Source organism: Homarus americanus, unplaced genomic scaffold (assembly GCF_018991925.1).
Source record: "Homarus americanus isolate GMGI-L3 unplaced genomic scaffold, GMGI_Hamer_2.0 scaffold23110, whole genome shotgun sequence".
Taxonomy (NCBI): domain Eukaryota; kingdom Metazoa; phylum Arthropoda; class Malacostraca; order Decapoda; family Nephropidae; genus Homarus; species Homarus americanus.
In genome coordinates, this window is record NW_024752122.1 from 768,064 (window position 1) to 790,908 (window position 22,845).

Genomic DNA, 22,845 nt, shown 5'->3' on the forward strand with positions numbered 1-22,845 from the left:
GGGGTACCTAGTGACAGCACTAGGATCCCGCTTCCTCTATCAAGGAATAAACTATTGGAATTGAATTGAAGTAACAGAAACATCGGTAATTTTGGATTGGTGACTCTTTGGAATTTAGCGTTTTTCGCTGTTTATTATTTCATTATTTTAACTACATTTCAATGAAAACATTATTAATCAGGTTTTATTGTTGTAAAACATATATTCGTTAAGATTTTACCCTGATTTAATATACTTTTGGGTACTTTTGGGTAATTCGTTGGACGGTATCAAAACATGTCAAGCCGTCGTAATACTTCAATAATTTAATATCACACGTGTAGGCTATGGCGGTGGGCGAGGTAAATGATGTGGCAAGACATGAGATGATGACTGATGTGACACGCAACGCCCTGTAACCATGAACGCTGAGAAATAGTCAGTGTAGGTGACACGAGTGGTGCTCAGTCTAACAGGTGATGAACAGCTCAGTGTCAACGTTGAGGGAAGTACAAAATGAGGACAGCCGGTGTTCAATGCATAAGTTGGTTACCTTTATCGTTGAGATGAGTGCATTAAAGTCCAGTGAAATATTAGGGTATGTAATGCAAGCGTTAATTAAGTTCACAGAGGGTGAGTGCGTAACTATCACACGTAACGCGCGCGTGGCAACGGTGGCAGTGAATGTCACAAGGAGAGGGGGATGATATCTCCCCTCCTGACACCATTAGTCAGGTCGGGTTGAGGATATCGTATTCTAGCGATCCTTTAGGCTGACAGGCACTCACCTAAGTCTATCTCCAAGCGGAAGACGAGGAGACGTGGCTGAGGAAGGAACAACTTGAGACTTGGAGGTGGAGAGGTTCAACTTGATGACAGATCTGGTTGAGGTTGAATGGAAGAAAAGACATTTGATAAGAAATAGACGCAGCAGTTAGATAAATGGGCTTAACTGTGTGAACAACATTTACAGGTACAAAACAATCATCCTACATACTGTACAAGCAACATAAGAACCATCCAGTAGCCTAGTGTTATTATTGCTATCAATGATTAACTCTGTAGTTAACAGGACAGCCTCGCTATACGATCCAACATGTTATGATCTATGTACTACCTAATAAAGAACTGGAGAATCATATTAATAACATGTCGCTTCTATCTTCACACCGAAAAACTTGGAAGAAATGCGAGACGATGAGAAGAAATGTTATACTTGTCGGTTTTCATTATTTTATCATCCCTTTTCACTACAGTTTCATATGAACATAAAATAGTGTGGGAATTAGCCTGATCATTAAACTATATGTATAAGACCAGAATTTATATAAAAGGACACTTCAGGTAAGTTAGGTACAGTCTCTCTTGCAGCCGAAATTAGCACTTTACTGTAGTGATAGATGAGGTCCCCGGCCATGGTGTCTATTGTCGTGTAATTGACTGTACTGTGAAAGAAAAGTTGAGTCTCGTCCAATTTCAGCTTGATTGTCAAACCCAGTGTCGCTGTTAACAGTGGTGTAGTGTTTGTTGGTGTAGGTGTATGTTAGGCTATTATGTGTGGGTGTAGGGTGGGTGGTAGGTTCTGACTCGTTAATGGTATACAAGTACAGTACTGAAGAAAAAATCCCAGTTACTCAATATTATAGAACCTGTAAGAGCTCTATGTAAGTCTCAGAGAGAATTTTTTAAAGTAATTGTATACATCAAGCGAAACACTTCAAAGCCTACATGTTTTTCCATTGACAGCGAATAGACAAACTGTGGCTGCAGACAGCCCCTGCTAGTTTGCAGCCACTGTTTAAAAATAATTAAGTACATGTTTGGCACACAAATAATTGATTTCTTTCCAATTGCTTCTAATAATGACTATGATATATATAAAATGTAAATCAAACTTAAATTAGGAGTCAGATATTATTGTTAAAATAATAACCTTAAGCTATAATTTGGCATCATATGGACATGGATCTCGCACCACAGGAACGCGTCACCTCACCAGACCAGTGGCAGCCTACTCACCACAGCGATGACCGTTGACAAAGGTTCGTATTATAACCACAATGTAATATTTTCCTTTGTTAACACAGTCGTTCTTTCATGATAACGAAGGTCTGGAATTATAAATCTTCCCACAGCCTCATGCAACAGCCATCGCCCAACACAACAGCTTCAGCCAATAACCTACCTTTAGATAGATGCAATATGCGCCAATAACCTACAACTCTCGACGGTAATGTCATCATCTAATAGCTTATCACTCAATATCAACAGCCTCAGCCAATAAGTTATAACTTGGTCCTAGATACCAACACCACCGTGGGTGTTATTCTCACTATTGAATTGTTTGTGGCAGCCGCCAGGCAACGCCATCACTTTCAATATTACTGTATGTGGTTTAATATTGTTTTCTCTCTCTCGTCCCACTGCCTGTCTCTCACCTCCCTTCATCATTCCCTACTTTTTTCTTGTCATTCCCTAGCTTCATCCTCACATTCATTACCCCACCTCCTTTCCATTCCTCTATTTACTTTAATTTCCGATCTCCTCTCACTCTAGCCTCTCAACTTTTCTTCTTCCTCCTCTGTCCATTTTATATATTGCCTTTGAGTTCCGGAGTGTGAGCGCAGAACAGCCTCGTATGTTATCCGTAGCAACGCTCATAGGTGTACTGTGCTGTGCTATGCTGTGTAATACATATCGTTCAAGAGGTCTTGGATGGATCACCTGAGGATTAGCCCCTCCAGCTTATTTCATCTGATGAATTAACAAGCAAGCCCCATTCAACAATTAGAGTGTCAAATCCAGAAGCGGTTCATAATATGTAATTGTAATAAGTATATCAGACATTATTCTGTTCCTGTATACCTTCCTTGTCAGTATATATGTTGAGCTGAATTGTAGACCGCGCTGTTGATATAAATACTGAAGTGTATACCTGCGTTGTTTATATACACGCTGAACCAGTTGTTAACATGTATGACGATTTTACCGAATAAATACCTATGTATCTATGTAGCTATCTTTATATATATTTCCATTTATCTACCTAACTATCCATTCTTCCTTCTACCTATCTATCCACCAGATATTATTAGACATAAAACGTATGTGTGTTGTGTGTGAGCGGGCGAGATGTTGACGCTTGAACTGGTGTAATTACGAGACACTCTCACGAGGCTGGCACACCGAACAATAATGGTATTGTTGTTGGAACTTCCTCGTTTAGTGGTCCAGATGAGCACGCCACCACACCACCGGGGGCTGAGGTGAGGGGGCTGGGGCTTGGCAAGTGGAAGGGACTGATGGTGAGGAGGGCTGGGACTTGAGAGGAAAGGGCTGAGGAAGAGAGGAGAGATGGCTGAGAGTTGAGGAGAGAGGTGGTGGGGGAGAGTTGAGAATACGTAGGAGAGTGATTACTAGGTGCAGAGTTGCCTTCAGTCTCTAAATATTTAAATTGTCATAAGTAATTTTGGATCATCTGAAGATTGGCCCCTTAATTTATTTCACCTGATGATTAAACACCTCTAACGCTACCTGGGGGGTTAGGATAGGTTAAGTTAGGTTAGGGTTGTTAATCATCAGGTGAACGAAAAACACAAGTTATAAAGCCAGACGGTCTTGGGATATGGGATTCATAAAATACTTCCTCTCAACTTAATTAAAAATGTCAACTTGAGATGCATTAGCTTGGTAAACTTCAGCCTGAAAAAACTACGTTGTTTCAGTGACTGTTGCCTCATAGTCAATATCTGCAGCTGTTGTCGGCTTTGGGGCCGAAGCTCTCGTTCACCTGAGGCAGAGCAAAGCCGACCGAAGGAGAGCGAAGGACAGTCGACATTTCATCCAGGCTGTAACATAACTTCAGGGCTGCTGCTTCTGTTCGGAGATCACCTCGGCGAGTCTGGTGTAGAAGCATCTTGCACTTGGTCCCATCCCACCAGAGGAGTGAAGCTGCCTTGATCAACGTTCTGAATTCTCTCCCCGTATGCCCTTATCTTGTCGTTCTCGTTCCTCCTGTGTGCAGCATCGAGAGCTAAGTTACGGTAACATGCGGCCAGGGGATAAAAGATTCTGATGTCGAAGAAGGCTCGCTGTCCCCGCATCCAGAATCCTCAAGCACTGACGTCAACACGGACTTCGTTGTTTGAAGTCCTATGTTGGAAGATCACACTGTTCACTGGAAGGAGGGTCGGTTTTACCATGACATCAGGGCAGATTTCCTTCAACATATTTGCTGTGAGATCCCTTACTTCATCATGCCTCATGCACACCATGGCGTGAACGACGTCATCGACGTCATAGGAAGAGCCACACACGCATTGGGAGGGCAAACCTTCCACTGGCAAACCATTTGCCCTTATCTGTAACGTAGTTAACTAGTTCGAGGCGCCCACCTCCTGCGCTATAGTTACCCTTTTCTTCAAATTCTCTGGTACTTGCAACAACAGTTGCTGCAACTTATCACTTTGGCATGTCCCAACAGGTATATGCCAACAGCTTGGCGTTCATGGGACAACAGTTCGTTTTAATAATGTTTCATCCCTTTATTTTATTATTTTTTACCTTTTCCTTTGTTTTTATTAATTTAACCATTATTCACCATTACGGATTTATTCAAACTATGTTTTGCTTGAATTAATAACCATTTACTGTATTTCCTGAAGACAAAGCACCCTTAATTATTTCACATGAAGATTATCACCCTAACGGCAACCTACCTAACCTAACTCCCTCCAGGTAGCATTAGGGTGGTTAATCTTTAGGTGAAATAAGGTAAGGAGGTTTATCTTCAGGTTATTTAATTAATATTTTGATTTTGATTAATTATCCCTTCTCATCACACCCCTCCCTCCCTTCGTTATGTAAACAGTCGCCATCATGTCTCGGTAATCCCTCGGGCCTCCTTCATTAAATACATCCATTACTCCTACAAACAAGACGAGGAGCCACTCCCTCCAGTTGTAAGATCCCATTTTAATCAACTCTCCGGGGGATTCGTTCTTTCTTGTGTACGTTGCTAACTGGTCACCATATTGTACTGAACGTTGATAAATGGAAGTTTCTTTACGTTGAGACAGTTTATCGCTTCTCAGTGTGTGGTGATGGTAGTAGTGTGATGGTGGTGTTGATGGCCTATGGTGAAGTTAACACAGCATCACTACCACACTTATAAAGTTAACACAGCATCACTACCACACTTATAAGTTAACACAGCATCACTACCACACTTATAAAGTTAACACAGCATCACTACCACACTTATAAAGCTAACACAGCATCACTACCACACTTATAAAGCTAACACAGCATCACTACCACACTTATAAAGTTAACACAGCATCACTACCACACTTATATTTAACACAGCATCACTACCACACTTATAAAGATAACAGCATCACTACCACACTTATAAAGTTAACACAGCATCACTACCACACTTATAAAGTTAACACAGCATCACTACCACACTTATAAAGTTAACACAGCATCACTACCACACTTATAAAGTTAACACAGCATCACTTCCACACTTATAAAGTTAACACAGCATCACTACCACGCTCATAAAGTTAACACAGCATCACTTCCACACTTATAAAGTTAACACAGCATCACTACCACGCTCATAAAGTTAACACAGCATCACTACCACACTTATAAAGTTAACACAGCATCACTACCACACTTATAAAGTTAACACAGCATCACTACCACACTTATAAAGTTAACACAGCATCACTACCACACTCATAAAGTTAACACAGCATCACTACCACACTTATAAAGTTAACACAGCATCACTACCACACTTATTAACACAGCATCACTACCACACTTATAAAGTTAACACAGCATCACTACCACACTTATAAAGTTAACACAGCATCACTACCACACTTATAAAGTTAACACAGCATCACTACCACACTTATAAAGTTAACACAGCATCACTACCACACTTTGCCTGAATACCATTTGCTTTATCAGATATTTGCTCAAATGCCGGAAATACTTCACATTTTACCTTAGTCTCCTCTCACTGCTACCGAGGGAGATCTCTGCCGCCACCTCTCATCACTGAACCACCACTTCACCGCCACCACCTCTCCAACACTGCACCGCCACCTCTCCATCACTGAACCACCACTTCACCACCACCACCTCTCCAACACTGCACCGCCACCTCTCCAGCATTGCACCACCACCTCTCCAACACTGCACCACCACCTCTCCAACACTGCACCGCCACCTCCAGCATTGCATCACCACCTCTCCAACACTGCACCGCCACCTCCAGCATTGCACCACCACCCTCCAACACTGCACCACCACCTCTCCAACACTGCACCACCACCTCCAACACTGCACCCCACCTGCACCGCCCCCTCTCCAACACTGCACCGCCACCTCTCCAACACTGCACCACCACCTCTCCAACATTGCACCACCACCTCCCCAGCATTGCACCACCACCTCCAACACTGCGCCACCTCCAACACTGCACCCACCACCTCTCCAGCACTGCACCACCACCTCTCAACACTGCACCAGCCACCTCCAACACTGCACAGCTACCTCTCCAACACTGCACAGCCACCTCTCCAACACTGCACAGCACCTCCAACACTGCACAGCCACCTCCCACTGCACCACCACCTCTCCAGCACTGCACACCACCTCCAACACTGCACAGTCACCTCTCCAACACTGCACCACCTCCACACTTCTCCAACACTGCACCACCACCACTCCAACATTATCCACCATCACTCCAGCACAAGCATTACTGTGTTAATCAGAGTCTGGGTGGAGGAGGCACTGTTGGGGGGTGGAGGGAGGGCACTGTTGGGGGTGGAGGGAGAGGGCACTGTTGGGGGTGGAGGAGGGCACTGTTGGAGGGTGGATACTGTTGGAGGGAGGGCACTGTTGGGGTGGAGGGAGGGCACTGTTGGGGGTGGAGGGAAGGCACTGTTGGGGTGGAGGGAGGGCACTGTTGGAGGGTGGACACTGTTGGGGTGGATGGAGGGCACTGCTGGGGGGGGTGGATGGAGGGCACTGTTGGAAGGTGGACACTGTTGGAGGGAGGGCACTGTTGGAGGGAGGGCACTGTTGGGGTGGAGGGTGGACACTGTTGGAGGGAGGGCACTGTTGGGGTGGAGGGGGCACTGTTGGAGGGAGGGCACTGTTGGGGTGGAGGGTGGACACTGTTGGAGGGAGTGTAGAAGGAAGCAAATATCAAATATATCATCATTTAACGTTCATTAATCTTTATTACTTGTTTAGTCATCCTGTCTCTCTGATATGTCGATTTATTTATATATGTATTTATGTAATGTATACAGTAAATGTTCTATGTATGTACGGTATATGTGTGTGCCATGATCATCACCAGTCATCATCTTTACTTTCTGGCCGTTTTCCACCCCAGTGTTAACCTGATGGCAGCTCTTTATGTTACTCGGTATCGTGTGTTTATGTTCTATGTTTGTTATGTATGTATATGTTTATGTATTAATTATTTATGTATATGTTTATGTGTTATTTACTGTATATATGTTGTGTGCAGTGCCGGATTTAGACCTGTGGAGGCTCGGGGGCAGCCTCTTTGTGGAGGCCCCCCTCATTATAACTACCCAAGTGGGCGGGGTGGCGAGTGAAGCAAGCCTAAACACTTCTCTGGAGATTTTTGAAGCCATATGCAGTTATATTGAGGAAATTAGAACATTGATAAATTTTTAATTAACTGTATATTTATTGATAGTGTACAAATTCCCAACACACACACACAAAAGTGAGACATGAGTGGAGTCATTCATGTGGCTTCAAGTCGACCAGCCCTGATATAGCTACTACCGCTACTACTATTAGTTATTACAGAGAGATGATTCTTTGCATTATTAATCAGATAAACCTCTACTCAAATAATGGTTCTGTCCAAGAATGCATGTATAGGCTTCTTTAAGTCCAAGGTCAGATAGATTCAGAATAAGTATTAACTCAACTATAAATAGTTGAACATAGTTTTACGTGATGGAATAGATAAACATGAATTTTAAAGAATGAAAATAAAAATAATCCAAATGAATAAACAAATAAATAAAATATTGTAATATGTGGAGGCCCCCCCAGATTGTAGAGGCCCCTGGGCAGCTGCCCACTCCTGAATCTGGCCCTGATTTCTGTGCATAGGTGCTATGAGTGTAACTATAAATAAATAAATAAATAAATAAATAAATAAAGAGAGAGAGAGAGAGAGAGAGAGAGTGTGTTTTCCCTGTATTGTTGTTTTTCTCTCCAATAATAGTCTTAACTTACCAACACACACACACACACAATGGCCAGCATCAATAGACACCTGGCCAGCATCCACACACGCCTGGCCAGCATACACACACGCCTGGCCAGCATCAACACATCTGACCGGCATCAACACACACCTCACAGGCATCAGCACACACCTGGTCAGCCTCAACACACACCTGGCCAGCATCAACACACACCTGGCCAGCATCAACACACACCTGGCCAGCATCAACACACACCTGGCCAGCATCAATAGACACTGGCCAGCATCAACACACACCTGGCCAGCATCAACACACACCTGGCCAGCATCAATAGACACTGGCCAGCATCAACACACACACACACCTGGCCAGAATCAATACACACCTGGCCATAAGTCAGTAAGTAGGTAGTGCTTCCTGGGTGGCCATCTCTCACACTACTAATGCGGGACCCAATTTCCCTTTGGTCTTCTCTTCCTTCAAATATGTCTCTGAATTTTACAATTTTTCATCCTCGTCATTCAACTTGGTAAACTGTGACCAGCTCTGCCTTTACCTGTTTAACCATCAGTAAGGTGAGTCTCAGGATGACCTATACAGACATTTTAAACATTCGTAGGTCCATGTGAGGTCAACATCACACTTCAAGGTAGGAAGTTTTGGGGGGTCAACCTAAAAACAATCCAACCAGTGTATCAGTTTAAGGAGACTGGCATTAATTACCTTAGGTCAAGGGGACATACGTGTATATATATATACAGTACTGTACTTTAACTTATTTGATAGAATAAGTTTTTATTTATAACCTGAGGGTGTACACATTTGTACATAATACTGGGGTGCATATTTATACATAATATTGTACTGGGGTTCAAATTTGTGTACATAATATTAGAGTGCACATGCTTGTACATAATACTGCACTACTTCATGTAATGTTCTCAAGTTCAGTACATGTATGGGTTCACTTCAGAGGTGTTTTAACTGGGTGGGTCGAGTTGCCTTGAAAGACAACCAAACTATTTATGATCCGCTACACCTAAATCTGGACTGCAACCTCCACCAGGTGTGTTCCCTCTAGAGTGAAGCTGTCACACATAAGATCAGTTCCAAGGTTCTCTACCCAGGAGTTATTACAAGCTTCATCTAACCATCTTAATGGACACTGCTTTCACCTGGAGAAGCACAAGTTGATCAATGATTCCCATCATGGCTTCACAAGCGGGCATTCATGTCTAACTAATCTATTAACATTCTTTTCAGCTGTTTTCGAATCAGTGGATGACGGGCATGATTATGATGTGGTATATCTTGACTTTAGCAATGCCTTCGACAGAGTCCCCACGAAAGACTAATAAGAAAAGTGGAGGCTCATGGCATTGGAGGAGATATTCCAAAATGGATTAGTTCGTGGTTACAGAACAAGAAACAGAGATTGGAGTAACATCACTAGTGGAGTACCCCAAGATTCAGTACTTGGACCAATATTATTTATAATATACAGTGGTCCCTCGGTTAACTAGCGCCTCGGTTAACGAGATTTCGGTTAACGAGTTACCTTCCATAAGATTCTTAACTTCGGTTAACGAGCAATCCCTCGATTAACGAGTTTCTTACGAGCCGAGCTCAACAAGTTTTCGCTTGCATTTGGCGGTCCACCAGCTGTAGTATTAGTCCACCAATACAGTAATAGGTTCTAGGGCGTATATTCCTTACCATTTTAGTAAATATCAAGAAGTTTATACTATTCAATAATTTTAAAAGTTTAATATTAAATTTTTTAGTCATTTTAACAATTATTGAACATAATTGAAGGTAAGGAAACTAGTTTTATGCGCGCCATCCAGCCTGTCAACACACCAAACAGGCGTCAGTCTCTCTGTCTTTTCAGTGGAGGTAACATCTTGCTTGAGACTCTTCAACTAAACGCTTTTTTCTGTGTTTGCAAGCAAATTATTGGTCATTTTGAAATTTATTTTACATATTGACAATATATAATGCAGTGCAGTGTTGATTTAAAGAAAATAATCTTGAATTACACCGAGAACTAAAATTTTATGGGTGAAATGGCACCATGGGGTGACTTCTCTTCCACCCCAATGCCTTCTCTTCTCCCTTCTCCTCCACCCCCATTCCAATTTCCATCATCATCATCCAGGAGCCTTCTACATACACACCTCAAAGTAAGTGTACTTTTCTACCTTTTTTGTTGAATTTAGGCAATTTTCGGTGAGCTGGAACCAATTACCCAAAAACCCGTTGAAGCAATGGCTTCGGTTAACGAGTTTTTCGGTTAACGAGCAACCTTCTAGAACGGATTGTGCTCGTTAACCGAGGGACCACTGTACATAAACGACATAGATATCAGCGTAGAGAGCAACATAAGTAAATTTGCTGATGACACTATAATAGTGCATGTAATTAAATCTGATGAGGACTCCGCAAGACTACAGGATCCAAAACTTTTTTTGCAATGGTCTGAAAAATGGCAGATAAAATTCAATGTGGACAAATGTAAAGTACAGTACTTAGTATAGGAGATGCAAACAAGATGAACAAAGACGTTAAAAAGAAATCCGAATGTGAGAAAGATTTAGGAGTACTGTACAGTAATGATAAGTAGGAATCTTAAGCCAAGTAAACAATGTGTATTTGCTCGAAACAAGGCTAATAAAGTACTAAGGTTCATACAAAGGACTGTTAGTTACAAGACTAGCGAGGTCATCCTAAAACTATATCTTGCGCTTGCGAGACCTCACTTGGATCACGCAGTTCAATTCTGGTCACCGTATTACAGAAAGGATATAGAATCCCTAGAAAGAATTCAGAGGAGAATGACACGACTAATCCCAGGCACTCCCTTGAGAGACGTAGAGTGAGGGGAGACATGATAGAGGTGTATAAATGGAAGTCTGGGCTAAACAAAGGGGAAATTACAAAGGTACTCAAACTCCAATCAGGAGCGAACTCACAACAATGGTTTTAAATTAGACAAATTTAGAATTAGGTGTAAAATAGGCAAATAAAGGTTTGGAAATGGAGTAGTGGATGAATGGAACAAGTTACCAAATATCATCATTAACTTGAATAAGCTGGATAGCTTGAAACATAGGTTGGATGGATATATGAGCGATAGGGGATGGGTGTAAATGGGACTGCCCAGTATGGGCCAATAGGCCCGCTTCAGTTACCCTCTATTCTTATGTTCTTATGTATACAGTTCATTATTTGATTTACTTTCAGTGATAATTAAAGTATCTCTTATTTAAATAGTCACATTTACTATAGTGTTGGGCAGATAAAACACATTATTATATTACAGTCTATCTTGTTTCCTTTGTTCAGGTACATTGCTTGGTTGGTAACAATGTAGTTTTGCTAGAGACTTCAGTGTGATTATGTGTGTTGTGTTCTTTTGAGAAGTTTATTCCTTTCTCTAAATTATGATATTGATCATACGAATTATGGCTTATATTTCTGTTCTAATACTGTACTGTACTAGTTTATGTAAAAAATATTGTCATACTATTCAATTCTGCACACAACAGTTATGTTTGCCATGACTGATTATTTACTGTTAGTAAATGAAGATCTTTTAAAAGGTTTTAGCTAGTACACTGTAATTTGTATGGTTATTAAGTTATGGTATCCAATGAAAACATAATGTATTTTAAGATTATCTTTTAAATATTCAATAATTATTGTCCAATGTAAGAAATGATCCAGTTAACATGTTTCAAGACCCCAGCTGTTCAGTACATAACAATTAACCCTGTTCAGTAGGGTGTGACAGTTGCCCCAACTTTGTCCTACAATGCTGTTCAAAATTTTGGTGTTGCATATTGACATAAAAAATTCCCACGTGCAATTTTTTGAAGATTCATGCATATTTGAGTGAGCACCAGCAATTTGAAAAATAGCGATTTTGTTTATACAGCATACGCGCCTATATAGGAGATTACACAACCATCATAAGAGATATTAACACAAATCATTTGCCTGTCTTAATTAAAAGCTGTTATCACTAACACAAAAAAGTTAATCATTCTTATTCTCATGGTACATTGAGGGGTTTTATCATATATTCACAAGGTATTATTTCTCTAGACTCTAGAGAAATAATACCTTGTGAATCGTGGTTTCTTGCTCTAGAGTCTAGAGCAAGAAACCATGATTTCTGTTCGGAAACAGATGATCGTTTGCGCTGATTAGGAACGCGGAGTCTGTCATTTTCAACTACTTGAAGGACTTCTTGAAAGCACTTCTCATCCCTGGCAACATTAAGAAAGTCATGGCAAAGTTTTACACCACGCTCTGCAGCCTCATTGACGACCTGAAGCTTGTCCACAACCCGTTTCATGTTCAGGTAGTCGTCATGATCCGCCCATTCACTGGCTGGACTGTGGAGAAACTGATAGGGCATGCCTAAAATGGTGAAGAACCGGCTTGAGTCAGGCCCAATTAGGTCCACCAGGGCAGTGCCACTTTCTGGGACAGGGGAAGATATGGCTTTCCGTAGCCCCCATGATTGAGCCCTACTCTCTTAGTAACTTCAGTGCCTTTATGGCAAAGAAGGGCCTTCGTCATCTCTTCTTTTGTCCTTTCTTGTACTTGGGACGAGAACAAAGCCAGTGGGGCCAACTCCTCAGTTAGGTACCAAGTGTGTCTACCGAGTGCCACACGTGCTTTGTCAACTATTGTGGCGTCATATGGGGCAAATTCAGCCAAGGTTTTGACCAAATTCAAGTCATTCAGTGGCGCACTTGCTGGAACGGGGCAAACAATCCACCATGGGACATAAACAGCAACTGTGAACACAGCAAACCGTTCTAACTTGCTGATTTGACTTTTAGTCACAACCTCGGCTTTGGGAAACTGCTCTTTGATCTGGCCTGACAAAAGAACAATCTTGAGGGTATAGAGCAGTTTAGCCATCCACCTTGCTTTATGAAGTGCGCCGGGGTAGACCATCGTGAAGTTCACTGGCTCGGATCCTTTAGCTACAGGCAGCAGACAAAGCTCTACCAGCTCCTTGTAGTCGCCACGTGTAAATGGTTGGGCTAGAGACTCATGGAAGAAGTCAGCCATCTCCTGCTGGCGCTCCTCAAACACTCCAGGCATTGCGGGGTAGTAGTATTTCTTTTTTTTATTGTACGCCAGTTGAGAGAGATGGGTCTTGAACCTAGAACTGCAATTATTGAGATTATTGTATTTCGTAGTAATCTATAATATTGCTTGGTGTTAGCATATCTTATAAGTCTAATAAAAGAAATTCCACTAAATTTGTTCATTAGATAATAAAATTCCTTGTTATTTTGTAAAGCCGACGGTGCTAGCTCAAACATGCACCGATCTCCAAGAAAAGTTACAGGGGTGTTCCTAGATAAATACACAACACTAAAACTTTGAACAGCATTGTAGGACCATTTTTTTTTATTTTTGGAGGGCAACGGTCACACCCTACTGTTCAGTACATAACAATTAACCCTTAAGCCCCAGGCTAGGCTAGGGTGATGCTGGCAGTATCCACCCCCTCCCCCCCACAGCGGGGATAAATAGAAAAAAAAACACTTTTCCGAAAAAATTAAATAAATAAAAATAACAAAAAATTAGTGGGAAAATAGGCAGACAATCTGGAACGTCACCCGGGGCCTAAGGGTTAACAACAACTACTTAATACTTTCTTTACCCGGTACTACAGTATTGTACTCTACCGAGATAGAAGGCTTTACTTACCCCAACCACCTGAAAGGTGTACAGTACAGTATTCAGGTGGTGTACAACCATAAGTTTCTTAAACATTAACCCAACCAAATTTGTTGATGAGAATTGTGTAAAATTAAACATACAGTATTACATAATGATAAAGGTTTACTGTATCAATTTTCCTTTACTGAAAAATATAAATCATTATATCTTCAAGATAAGCAATCAAATCCTTGTAGGGACTGACCTTACCTGTTAATTAATGTTAGTACAATATATGAAGGTGAGGCCATGTACTTAATATCTGCCTAGAAATTCTTCTCGAAAAACATTATTAGAAATTGGACCAACTTGGGGGTGGTAATAGCAATTAAAACATTTTGATGGTGGGAAGTTCGACTCTAATGCAGGTTGGTCCATCTTTAGTCTCTTATAACTAACAGCGGTTCAACCATTACCCTTAAGACACAACATAACAAACTTTCATCTTATTCTGACTTAACTAATAATACTTCCTTTTAAAACTGAATGATGTATTCTGGTTCTTTTCACTGTCATCTCTTTTGCTACTTTACAACTTTCTTTTACTTTTATGGTGATACCTCCACTCTCCTCCCCTCTCTCTCTCTGTTTTCCTTCTCTGTTTTTCTCTCATTTCTTCTACTCTTATTGTACTTTCCAGATGTCTTCTCTTGTATTTGTCCCTCCAAATATGTTCCCTCTTAGTAGGGCTCTTATCTTTCACCAAGTCTCTTTTACAAGTCTTACTTTCTATGTTTCTTTCTTGCTGATCTTTAAGATACTTCTCAAGGAGAGGTGAAGCTCCCTCTCCAAACTGCTCACGTACACTGTTTAACTCTTTTGTTAACTTCTGGACATCTTTTACAATAAAATCATGATTTTTTCCAGAAACACTTATAACAACTTCAAAATGAGCATCTTTAAAGTTCACTAAATATATTGCTTCCTTGTTTTGCCTTCTTTGGTCACCACTAAATTTAAGCCATTTCTCTGATCTAAATGTAAAAATATCTGTGTGTAAGAGAAGAGCAGTTGCAAATATTTCTACCTCAGTAGCCCAGGTGCCATCTGTACCCATACATGACAGCTCTAAGTATTCTTCAACTGAATTGTAGTTGGGTCTCAGCATTGGCTGAACGAGTTTTTGGTTTGTGTGCATAAATCTCACAACAGCAGCTCGTACGATCGATTGATTTTCTTCTGTTCCAGAAACAACATAAGACACGGCTCTAAAGAAACAGTCCCCCTTTTCCCCAATAGGCTTGATTTTTTTTGGAATGCCTAACTCACAAGGTACTACATGCTTCTCTAATTTATTTCCTTCACAAGTAACTCCAAGTATTTTACACAAGGCCTTCTTGATCTGCTGTTGTACTGGGTTAAAAAGGAAAGAAAGTTTCTTTGTAACTCCCATAAAGAGAATCTCACCTGAGTCAGAACCATCTCCAGGTAAATGCATTTTATCCTCATGTGTTCCTTCTGTCTTATTTTCTGTACTTTTAGGGCTTAGAATTACTGAGTTCTGTTGGTCACTTAGTAAAGCAGTGGTCGATGACAAAATCGTCCTCAGTCTTCCTCCATGATGTGACAGTTTAAAGGCATTTGAAGATTCTTTCAGCTTTGAGAATGACTGTCCACGATCACTAGGTGTTCCTCCGTTAGCATCACCAACAACCACAACACAACCGTCTCTGGCCACTAATTTTGTTCTCCCTGCAAGTTTTTCTTCTCCTGGCATTCTGGAAAATAAAATAAAATTAGAATATGAAGTAATCTGGTTACAAGATGTGTGACAACTGAATGATCAAATGGGAGGGAAAAATACATTGGGAGCACTGACTAATAGAGAAAAACAATGACAGAGGGTACTTTATAATGGGGCACTCTGGCTGTGAAGATCATAAGTCCATAAGCAATATTTTAATACAATTTGCAAAATAGTTTAGTTCATATCTACTTCACTTATGAACTGACCTGCATCATGTTCATCTAAAAATGCCATTATTCGTATTTTTCCAAAGAGTGAAATAAAATGATCTAGACAATTGTGAGGAAAGATTAATGACAGGTCTCTACAGCTGCCAACAAAAACAACAGTCTTGGGGTTTCACTCCAGGGACCTTAATTAATTATCCTAACGAAACATATACCATATGCCAAAAATTAATGAGTTTGGTAATTTATGGGAAAAAGTAGATTTTGTTCTAAGCTGGACAGTTACCGTTACTAAATCAAAGGAACTTAAGAGCCTTAAAAGACAATGCAGAGATGCTCAACCCTAGCCACCTCCTTATCATGGGGGACTTTAACAATGGCTACATCGACTGGAGAAACGAGTTCACGCCAAATGACTTGAATAACCCTGCTACTCTTTTTGTAGAAACTCCGAGAGATAAATTTATGTTCCAACATGTTAAAGACCCGGCACAATACAGAGGGGAGCAAACACCCAAGCCACTAGGCCTCATCATAACAAACGAGGAGGGTATGGTGGCCAAACGAACACCTTGCCCCAGTTGGCACCAGTCACCATGTAGTGTTGTCATTCAGATTTAACTGTTGCCTAGTTCATGATAATGCCAGGCCAAGGTGCAAATATTACAAGGGAAATTACAACGGGATGAGGGAGGAGATGAGTGGTATCAACTGGCCTGACTCACTAAGGCACAAGAAGGCGGACACTACGCTGAATATCATAACTAGTAAAGTGACCCATTTGATCGATAAAATATATACCCAGGACCAAACCCAGTGCCTCTAGGAATACGAGGGGACCCCTACACATGAACCATGCGGCGGTCGACAAAGTTAAGAAGAAAACCCAGAAATTCAAGATGTGGGTTAGGTCAAACAATGAGCAGGACAAGAGTATGTATGCAAGAGTCAGGAACCAAGCAAAGTCAGAGTGTAGAAGGGCTGAAAAGAAGTTCCAGAGGCTGGTTGCAAGCGAGGTCAAGTCAAACCCAAAGGCGTTTTACCGCTATGCAAAGTCGAAATTGAAAACGCGAAGAGTATCAGACCTGAGGCTTGTGGATGGTAGTTATGCAGATTCTGACCAAGATAAAGCCAAGGCATTGAGCTGCTTCTTTTCCTCGGTGTTCACAAGAGAGGATGCGATTAACCTTCCTGCGTTTGAGTACAGACGGTTCGACACAGCACTGACCCACATTGTGTTCACAGAAGTGATTATAAGAAATAAAATGTCAAAGCTAAAAAGGTCCATAAGAGTCCCGGCCCTGATATGGTGCATCCCAGAGTGCTAAGAGAGTTGTGCAACAAGCTTGCCGAGCCCCTGAAGATCCTGTTCTGTAAATGCCTGTTGGAACAAAAGGCCCCCAGTGATTGGAAAATGGCTTATGTGAGTCCTATCTTCAAGAAGGGCGATCGGCACTCCACAAACAACTATAGACCGTTGAGCCTGACCAGCATAATATGTAAGGTACTTGAGAGTATTATCAGAGATGCTTCGATGGAACATCTACTATGAAACAGCCTTGTAAAGGATTGCCAACATGGTTTTATGCCGGTGTGCTCCTGCTTAACACAATTGCTCAAGGTATTGGATATTTGGACCCATATTCTGGAACAGGGTGGTAATATCGACAGTATTTACCTAGATTTTGCCAAGGCTTTCAACAGTGTACCCCATGAAAGGCTGAAAATCAAACTGGAAGGGTACGGAATTCGGGGAAATGTCCTAGCGTGGATAGAAGACTTTCTACATAACTGTAAGCAGTGTGTGTGGTGATTAATGGCACGAAATCATCATCTGTACCTGTCACAAGCGGGTTAGCACAGGGCAGTGTATTGGGCCCGCTGTTGTTTGTTTGTTTCATAAATGACATGCCTGATGTTGAACACAAATGTTTGACGATGACGCCAAGTTATTTCAGGAAATCAAGAACCAAGTGGACTGTGAAGAGCTGCAGAAGGACCTCTGTGGGCTCCATGAATGGTCGAAGAAATGGCTACTGAGATTCAATGTCACAAAGTGTAAGAGGATGCACCTGGGGCGTACCAACGGTAAGGAGGCGTATCATATGTCCCAACGGGATGAAGAAACTGCACTATTTGAGAATGAATGTGAGAAGGACCTAGGTGTGTATGTGGACAATGAGCTGAAGTTCTCAGGTCATTGCGAAAAGAAGGTAAATCAGGCAACTAAAATATTAGGTCTTATAAGAAGGTCGTTCAGATATCTAGACGGCCCGTCCGTCTTAATGATCTTCAAGAGTGAAGTGCTTCCTTATCAGGAGTACTGTTACCCCGTCTGGTCCCCGAGATATACTAGGGACTGTCAGTTGATTGAAAATGTTCAAAGGAGGGCCACCAGACTGGTGCCTGCACTTTGGCACCTCAACTACCCTGGGAGATTGTAGCGCCTGAACTTGCCTAGCTTATACTACAGACGGGCAAGGGGCGACCTAATTGAGGTATATAAGCATCTCAAGGGGCACTACTCAGTCGAGTTTCCCTACCTGGAGCTGGCGGACGCTCGCCCCACAAGGGGCTACAGCTCAAGGTTGAAGAAGCCCCAGGTCCAGAAAACTGTGAGTGGTAACTTTTTTCGGAGTGAGAGTTGTGAACTCTTGGAACAATCTGCCAGAGAGTGTTGTGACGGCACTGAGTGTGAGCTCTTTCAAGACAAGACTTGACCAACACTGGAGCAGGTTCAGATACATTCAGGAGCCAGTTCATGCCCAGTACTTGCCAACAGTGTGTAACAAAAGAAGTGACCGATCGCCCAAGCATCTAAAGAGCCGATCAGTGGTGAGGATAAAACCAAAACCATATTAAAAACCTATGATTTCAGTTCAAAATGGAGACCTGACCTGAACTCAATAAGGTGATCAGTACAGCAGCCTCAGTAGTGATGGATGGGTCAGACTCATCACTGCAGTGTTAAACATTTAAGGCTGGTAATACTGTACACAACACATTTCTTACCTCAAGAATAAGTCAACTTGAGAGGAGGAATAAAAGCTTTTGTATTTTGTTTCTTCCTGTAAGACGCTCCTCTGTGTCACCCAATGATGACGCCATGTTAGTGGTTCAACAGCTCACGAGGGCCTTACCAACCACAAAATATTTTGGAGTCAAATCAAGAATTGAATCATCCCTAAATATTTAAACCAAAATGAATCACATATTCAACCAAATGAATAGATATAAATTAATAGACTGAATTATATCCAACTCAAGACAATATGGTACAGTACAGAGTATTTATTCAAGTACATAGTACTGTACGTACAGTGGTCCCTCGGTTAACGAGCACAATTCGTTCCAGAAGGTTGCTCGTTAACCGAAAAATTCGTTAACTGAAACCATTGTTTCAATGGGTTTTTGGTTAATTGGTTCCAGCTCACCGAAAATTGCCTAAAGTCAATAAAAAAGGTAGTAAAGCACACTTACTTTGAGGTGTGTATGTAGAAGGCTCCTGGATGAGGATGATGATGATGGGAATTAGAATGGGGGTGGAGGAGAAGGGAGAAGAGAAGGCATTGGAATGGAAGAGAAGTCACCCCATGGTGTAATTCAAGATTATTTTCTTTAAATCAACACTGCACTGCATTATATATATTGTCAATATGTAAAATAAATTTCAAATTGACCAATAATTTCCTTGGAAACACAGAAAAAAAGCGTTTATGTTGAAGAGTCTCAAGCAAGATGCTACCTCCACTGAAAAGATACAGAGACTGACGCCTGTATGGTGTGTTGACAGGCTGTTTGGCGCGCAAAAAAACTAGCTTCCTATACTTCAATTATGTTCAATAATTGTTAAAATGACTAAAAAATTAAATATAAAACTTTTAAAATTATTGAATTGTACAAACTTCTTGATATTTACTAAAATGGTAAGGAATTTAAGCCCTAGAACCAATTACTGTATTGGTGGACTAATACTACAGTTGGTGGACCGCCAAATGCAAGCGAAAACATGTTGAGGGGCGCTCGTAAGGAATTCGTTAATCGAGGGAATGCTCGTTAACCGAAGTTAAGAATCTTATAGAAGGTAATTCGTTAACCGAGGCACTCGTTAACCGAGGGATCACTGTATAGTGCTTCTACACACAAATAGTAATGAGTTCATATTTCTGAAGAAAAAACCCCCACCAAGTATGTAAATCTTTCTAACAACACAACACATGATGTACTGTACTGTACACTCTCCAAAAAGTATCTTTATAATTTTGTGTTAGACAATTTGACATGATGGATGAAGGATTTTGACAACCCGACCAAGACAACAGGAATGACGGCGTTCATTTTGAAATTCATCAGACCCCTTCCTCAAGAAACGTTTTGAAGTGAGTGAACATGACCACCTGGCAAAAAGAATGATATAAAGTGTTCTTGAAAGGAAAAAGGTTCCAGCACATAATATAGATGTACAGTAAAATTAATAGCTAAATTCTAAAGAAAACGGTTTGTTAACTTACAAGTATGTAGCTTAACATAGTAAGTAATAAATATAAAAGATAATGTTCTTGACTACAAAGCACAATGTAACACAAATTGGCAAGAACTTAATATACTGTAAAAAATTTTGTGAACATAAACCTTCATCCAGGCCCCAGTTTACCTGATGTTATGTACATTAATTAAAAATACTGATTCAGAGTCTAAGCTAACAAAAACCTAACCCTTGCAGATGGGAGTTCCTCTGTGCTGAATAAAATTGTCGTACGTTAACCAAATAAAATATGCTATGGATATTTGTCCGGTTGTCAGTTAGGTAATTCTTTTTAGACTAACACCAGAAGGAGTTGATAGAATTGGATGAAACTTTGTGGAAACTTTAACTACAACCAATTAAATAGATAAATGGAAACAAGAATACATTTAGTGTCATTAGGTATGTTTTAAATGATTTTCTGGGGTAAGTTAGATAGGTTTAGGTAGGTTACCTTATGATAGGTTAGTTAGGTCATGTTCTAATGGGCTTTGTGCATTCTCGTTTCCATTTATCCGTTTAATAGATGGTAATTAAAGTTTCCACAGTTTCATCCAATTCTATCATCTCCTTTTGGTGTTAGTCTAAATACCTGTTTAAGTGACAACCGGAAAAATAACCACAGCTAATAAAATATTAATACAGTACAGTACTAAAGAGGTTATCATACAAATTGACCAAATTCCCAGTGAAAGCAAAGCATCTTTTTTATCACGTCCACAATGTCATTTTATATATTTAATACATTAGGTTCGATTAGTTAATTAGTATGCCGTCGACAGTGGTCCAGGTCAGACAACTAATGAAAACTCTACAAGAAATTCATTACCTCAAGAATAAACAATTTCCTTCAACAGGTGATTTTTGTTAGACTACTAATAATTAACCATGATCACTGTTGTAGAATATTACTGTACCCATACTGTACCAGGTTAGGTTATTAGTGTACACTATAAAAACTTAGAGGACAAAATGGTAAAGGTGTAGAATAGCGCTAACACCAGAAGTTGTTTGTTGATTTTCTTTATTTCTGCTGTACTAACTGTTTTCATGTTTTTAAGTACTTTAAAAGAAATGACAACTTTGTATCATGTTTTTAAGTATTTTTATTTTATTTACTCTATAATGGTGAACGCTTCCACGAATTCCTCCTCGCCATTGCTGTTGCATATCAACCTCAATATTAAGGTAAGTTGTTTAACACATAAATTAACACGATAATGCATAGAACCTAATAAAACCTGACCTAACATACCCAACCTATGCATATGTTAGGTCAGCTATGCATTGACGTTTCCATATCTATGTTTAATATCATGATAATTTAGGCGGTCCGACTAATTACCCAAATGCAGCCGCAATGAAGTCAAATAATGGTCCTACATGAATAAATCGGGACTGAATCACTTCTCGATTATTATTTGGTGTCATAAAGTCACAAAAAATGTTTATCTAAATTAACAAACAACTTGTGGTGGTAGCCGTTATCTACACCCTTACTGACAAAATATACAAAGTTTATATTTCTTGTCAATAAGATTTATGAGAAAGTAACAAAGAAGAGAAGAGACATAGTGAAATATTGAAATAAATTATAAATTACAGCAGCTGGTGACCATAACTTTCCTCTCTCTTACACAAGTTAAATATTAAAGTGATGAATCTTAATCTTTCTCATATTATCCTTAAATCAGTTATAATTACTACACTTATCATCATCAAACTGCTACTGAACAACACTAACAGTATATTTCTATTCAATCTTGATGTTATTACCGTCAATGTCTACACCTTTATCTAGTTATTTATGTTAGAATCAACTATTATCATCTACTTCTGGGAAACTTAACACAATTTTACCTGGAGGAGGAAGACTTCACCTCTGTCACCTCCATCACCTCGGCTTCAGTACACTAAACCTCAGTAAAATATTTAGATATAGGAAACAAATACATAATGGGATATAACCAACGTATATATATTTATACTTAATTAAAAATAATGTTATAATTAATATATATAAATCAATGTATATAAAGATAAATATGAACGTGAATTACTCTATATGTCCTGGGTTCAGTCCCCGGCAGCCACACGGATATGAGAAGGTTGGTACCATTATCATTCTATAGTTTCCTTCTATACAAACATTTTTTTTTAATATTTAATGTATTATATGTATTATGACACATTATATTAGTGTTGTCCAAAATATATTTACAAAAGATTATTAGGGTTTTGTATGTTGATTATGAGTGCCCATAATAAATTTTTTATATACTGTATATTATATGATTTTTATATTTTTATTATACTGTACCTGACTTATGTTTCCGGAGTTTTTCTGTACAGCAATTAAAATACAGTACTGTAATTGTATACAGTAGT

The 22,845-nt window shown here is 40.2% G+C and overlaps 1 protein-coding gene across 3 annotated transcripts; it reads right to left on the reverse strand.

Annotated features, from left to right (window-relative positions):
- Window positions 1-747: 747 nt before the first annotated feature.
- On the reverse strand, window positions 748-22,364 carry LOC121854955. Of its 3 annotated transcripts, none has more exons than XM_042349771.1 (3): window positions 22,318-22,364; window positions 15,426-15,736; window positions 748-860 (listed from the first exon to the last, which is right to left on the reverse strand). In XM_042349771.1, the coding sequence occupies exons 1-3, from the start codon at window positions 22,350-22,352 to the stop codon at window positions 844-846; spliced, it is 363 nt and encodes a 120-aa protein (XP_042205705.1). In that variant the 5' UTR covers window positions 22,353-22,364; the 3' UTR covers window positions 748-843. The 3 variants fall into 3 exon arrangements, with proteins under 3 accessions (XP_042205705.1, XP_042205704.1, XP_042205703.1); XM_042349770.1 differs by lacking the exon at window positions 748-860 and adding an exon at window positions 18,945-19,067 and having other exon boundaries at window positions 13,336-15,736; window positions 22,318-22,361; XM_042349769.1 differs by lacking the exon at window positions 748-860 and having other exon boundaries at window positions 13,336-15,736.
- Window positions 22,365-22,845: the final 481 nt, after the last annotated feature.

Coding starts and splice junctions, on each gene's coding strand:
- LOC121854955 (XM_042349769.1), bottom strand. CDS start 22,352: ATGGAGGTGACAGAGGTGAAGTCTTCCTCCTCCAG. Junction 15,737..22,317: donor GTGAAGTCTTCCTCCTCCAG/GTAAAATTGTGT, acceptor TTTATTTTCCAG/AATGCCAGGAGAAGAAAAAC.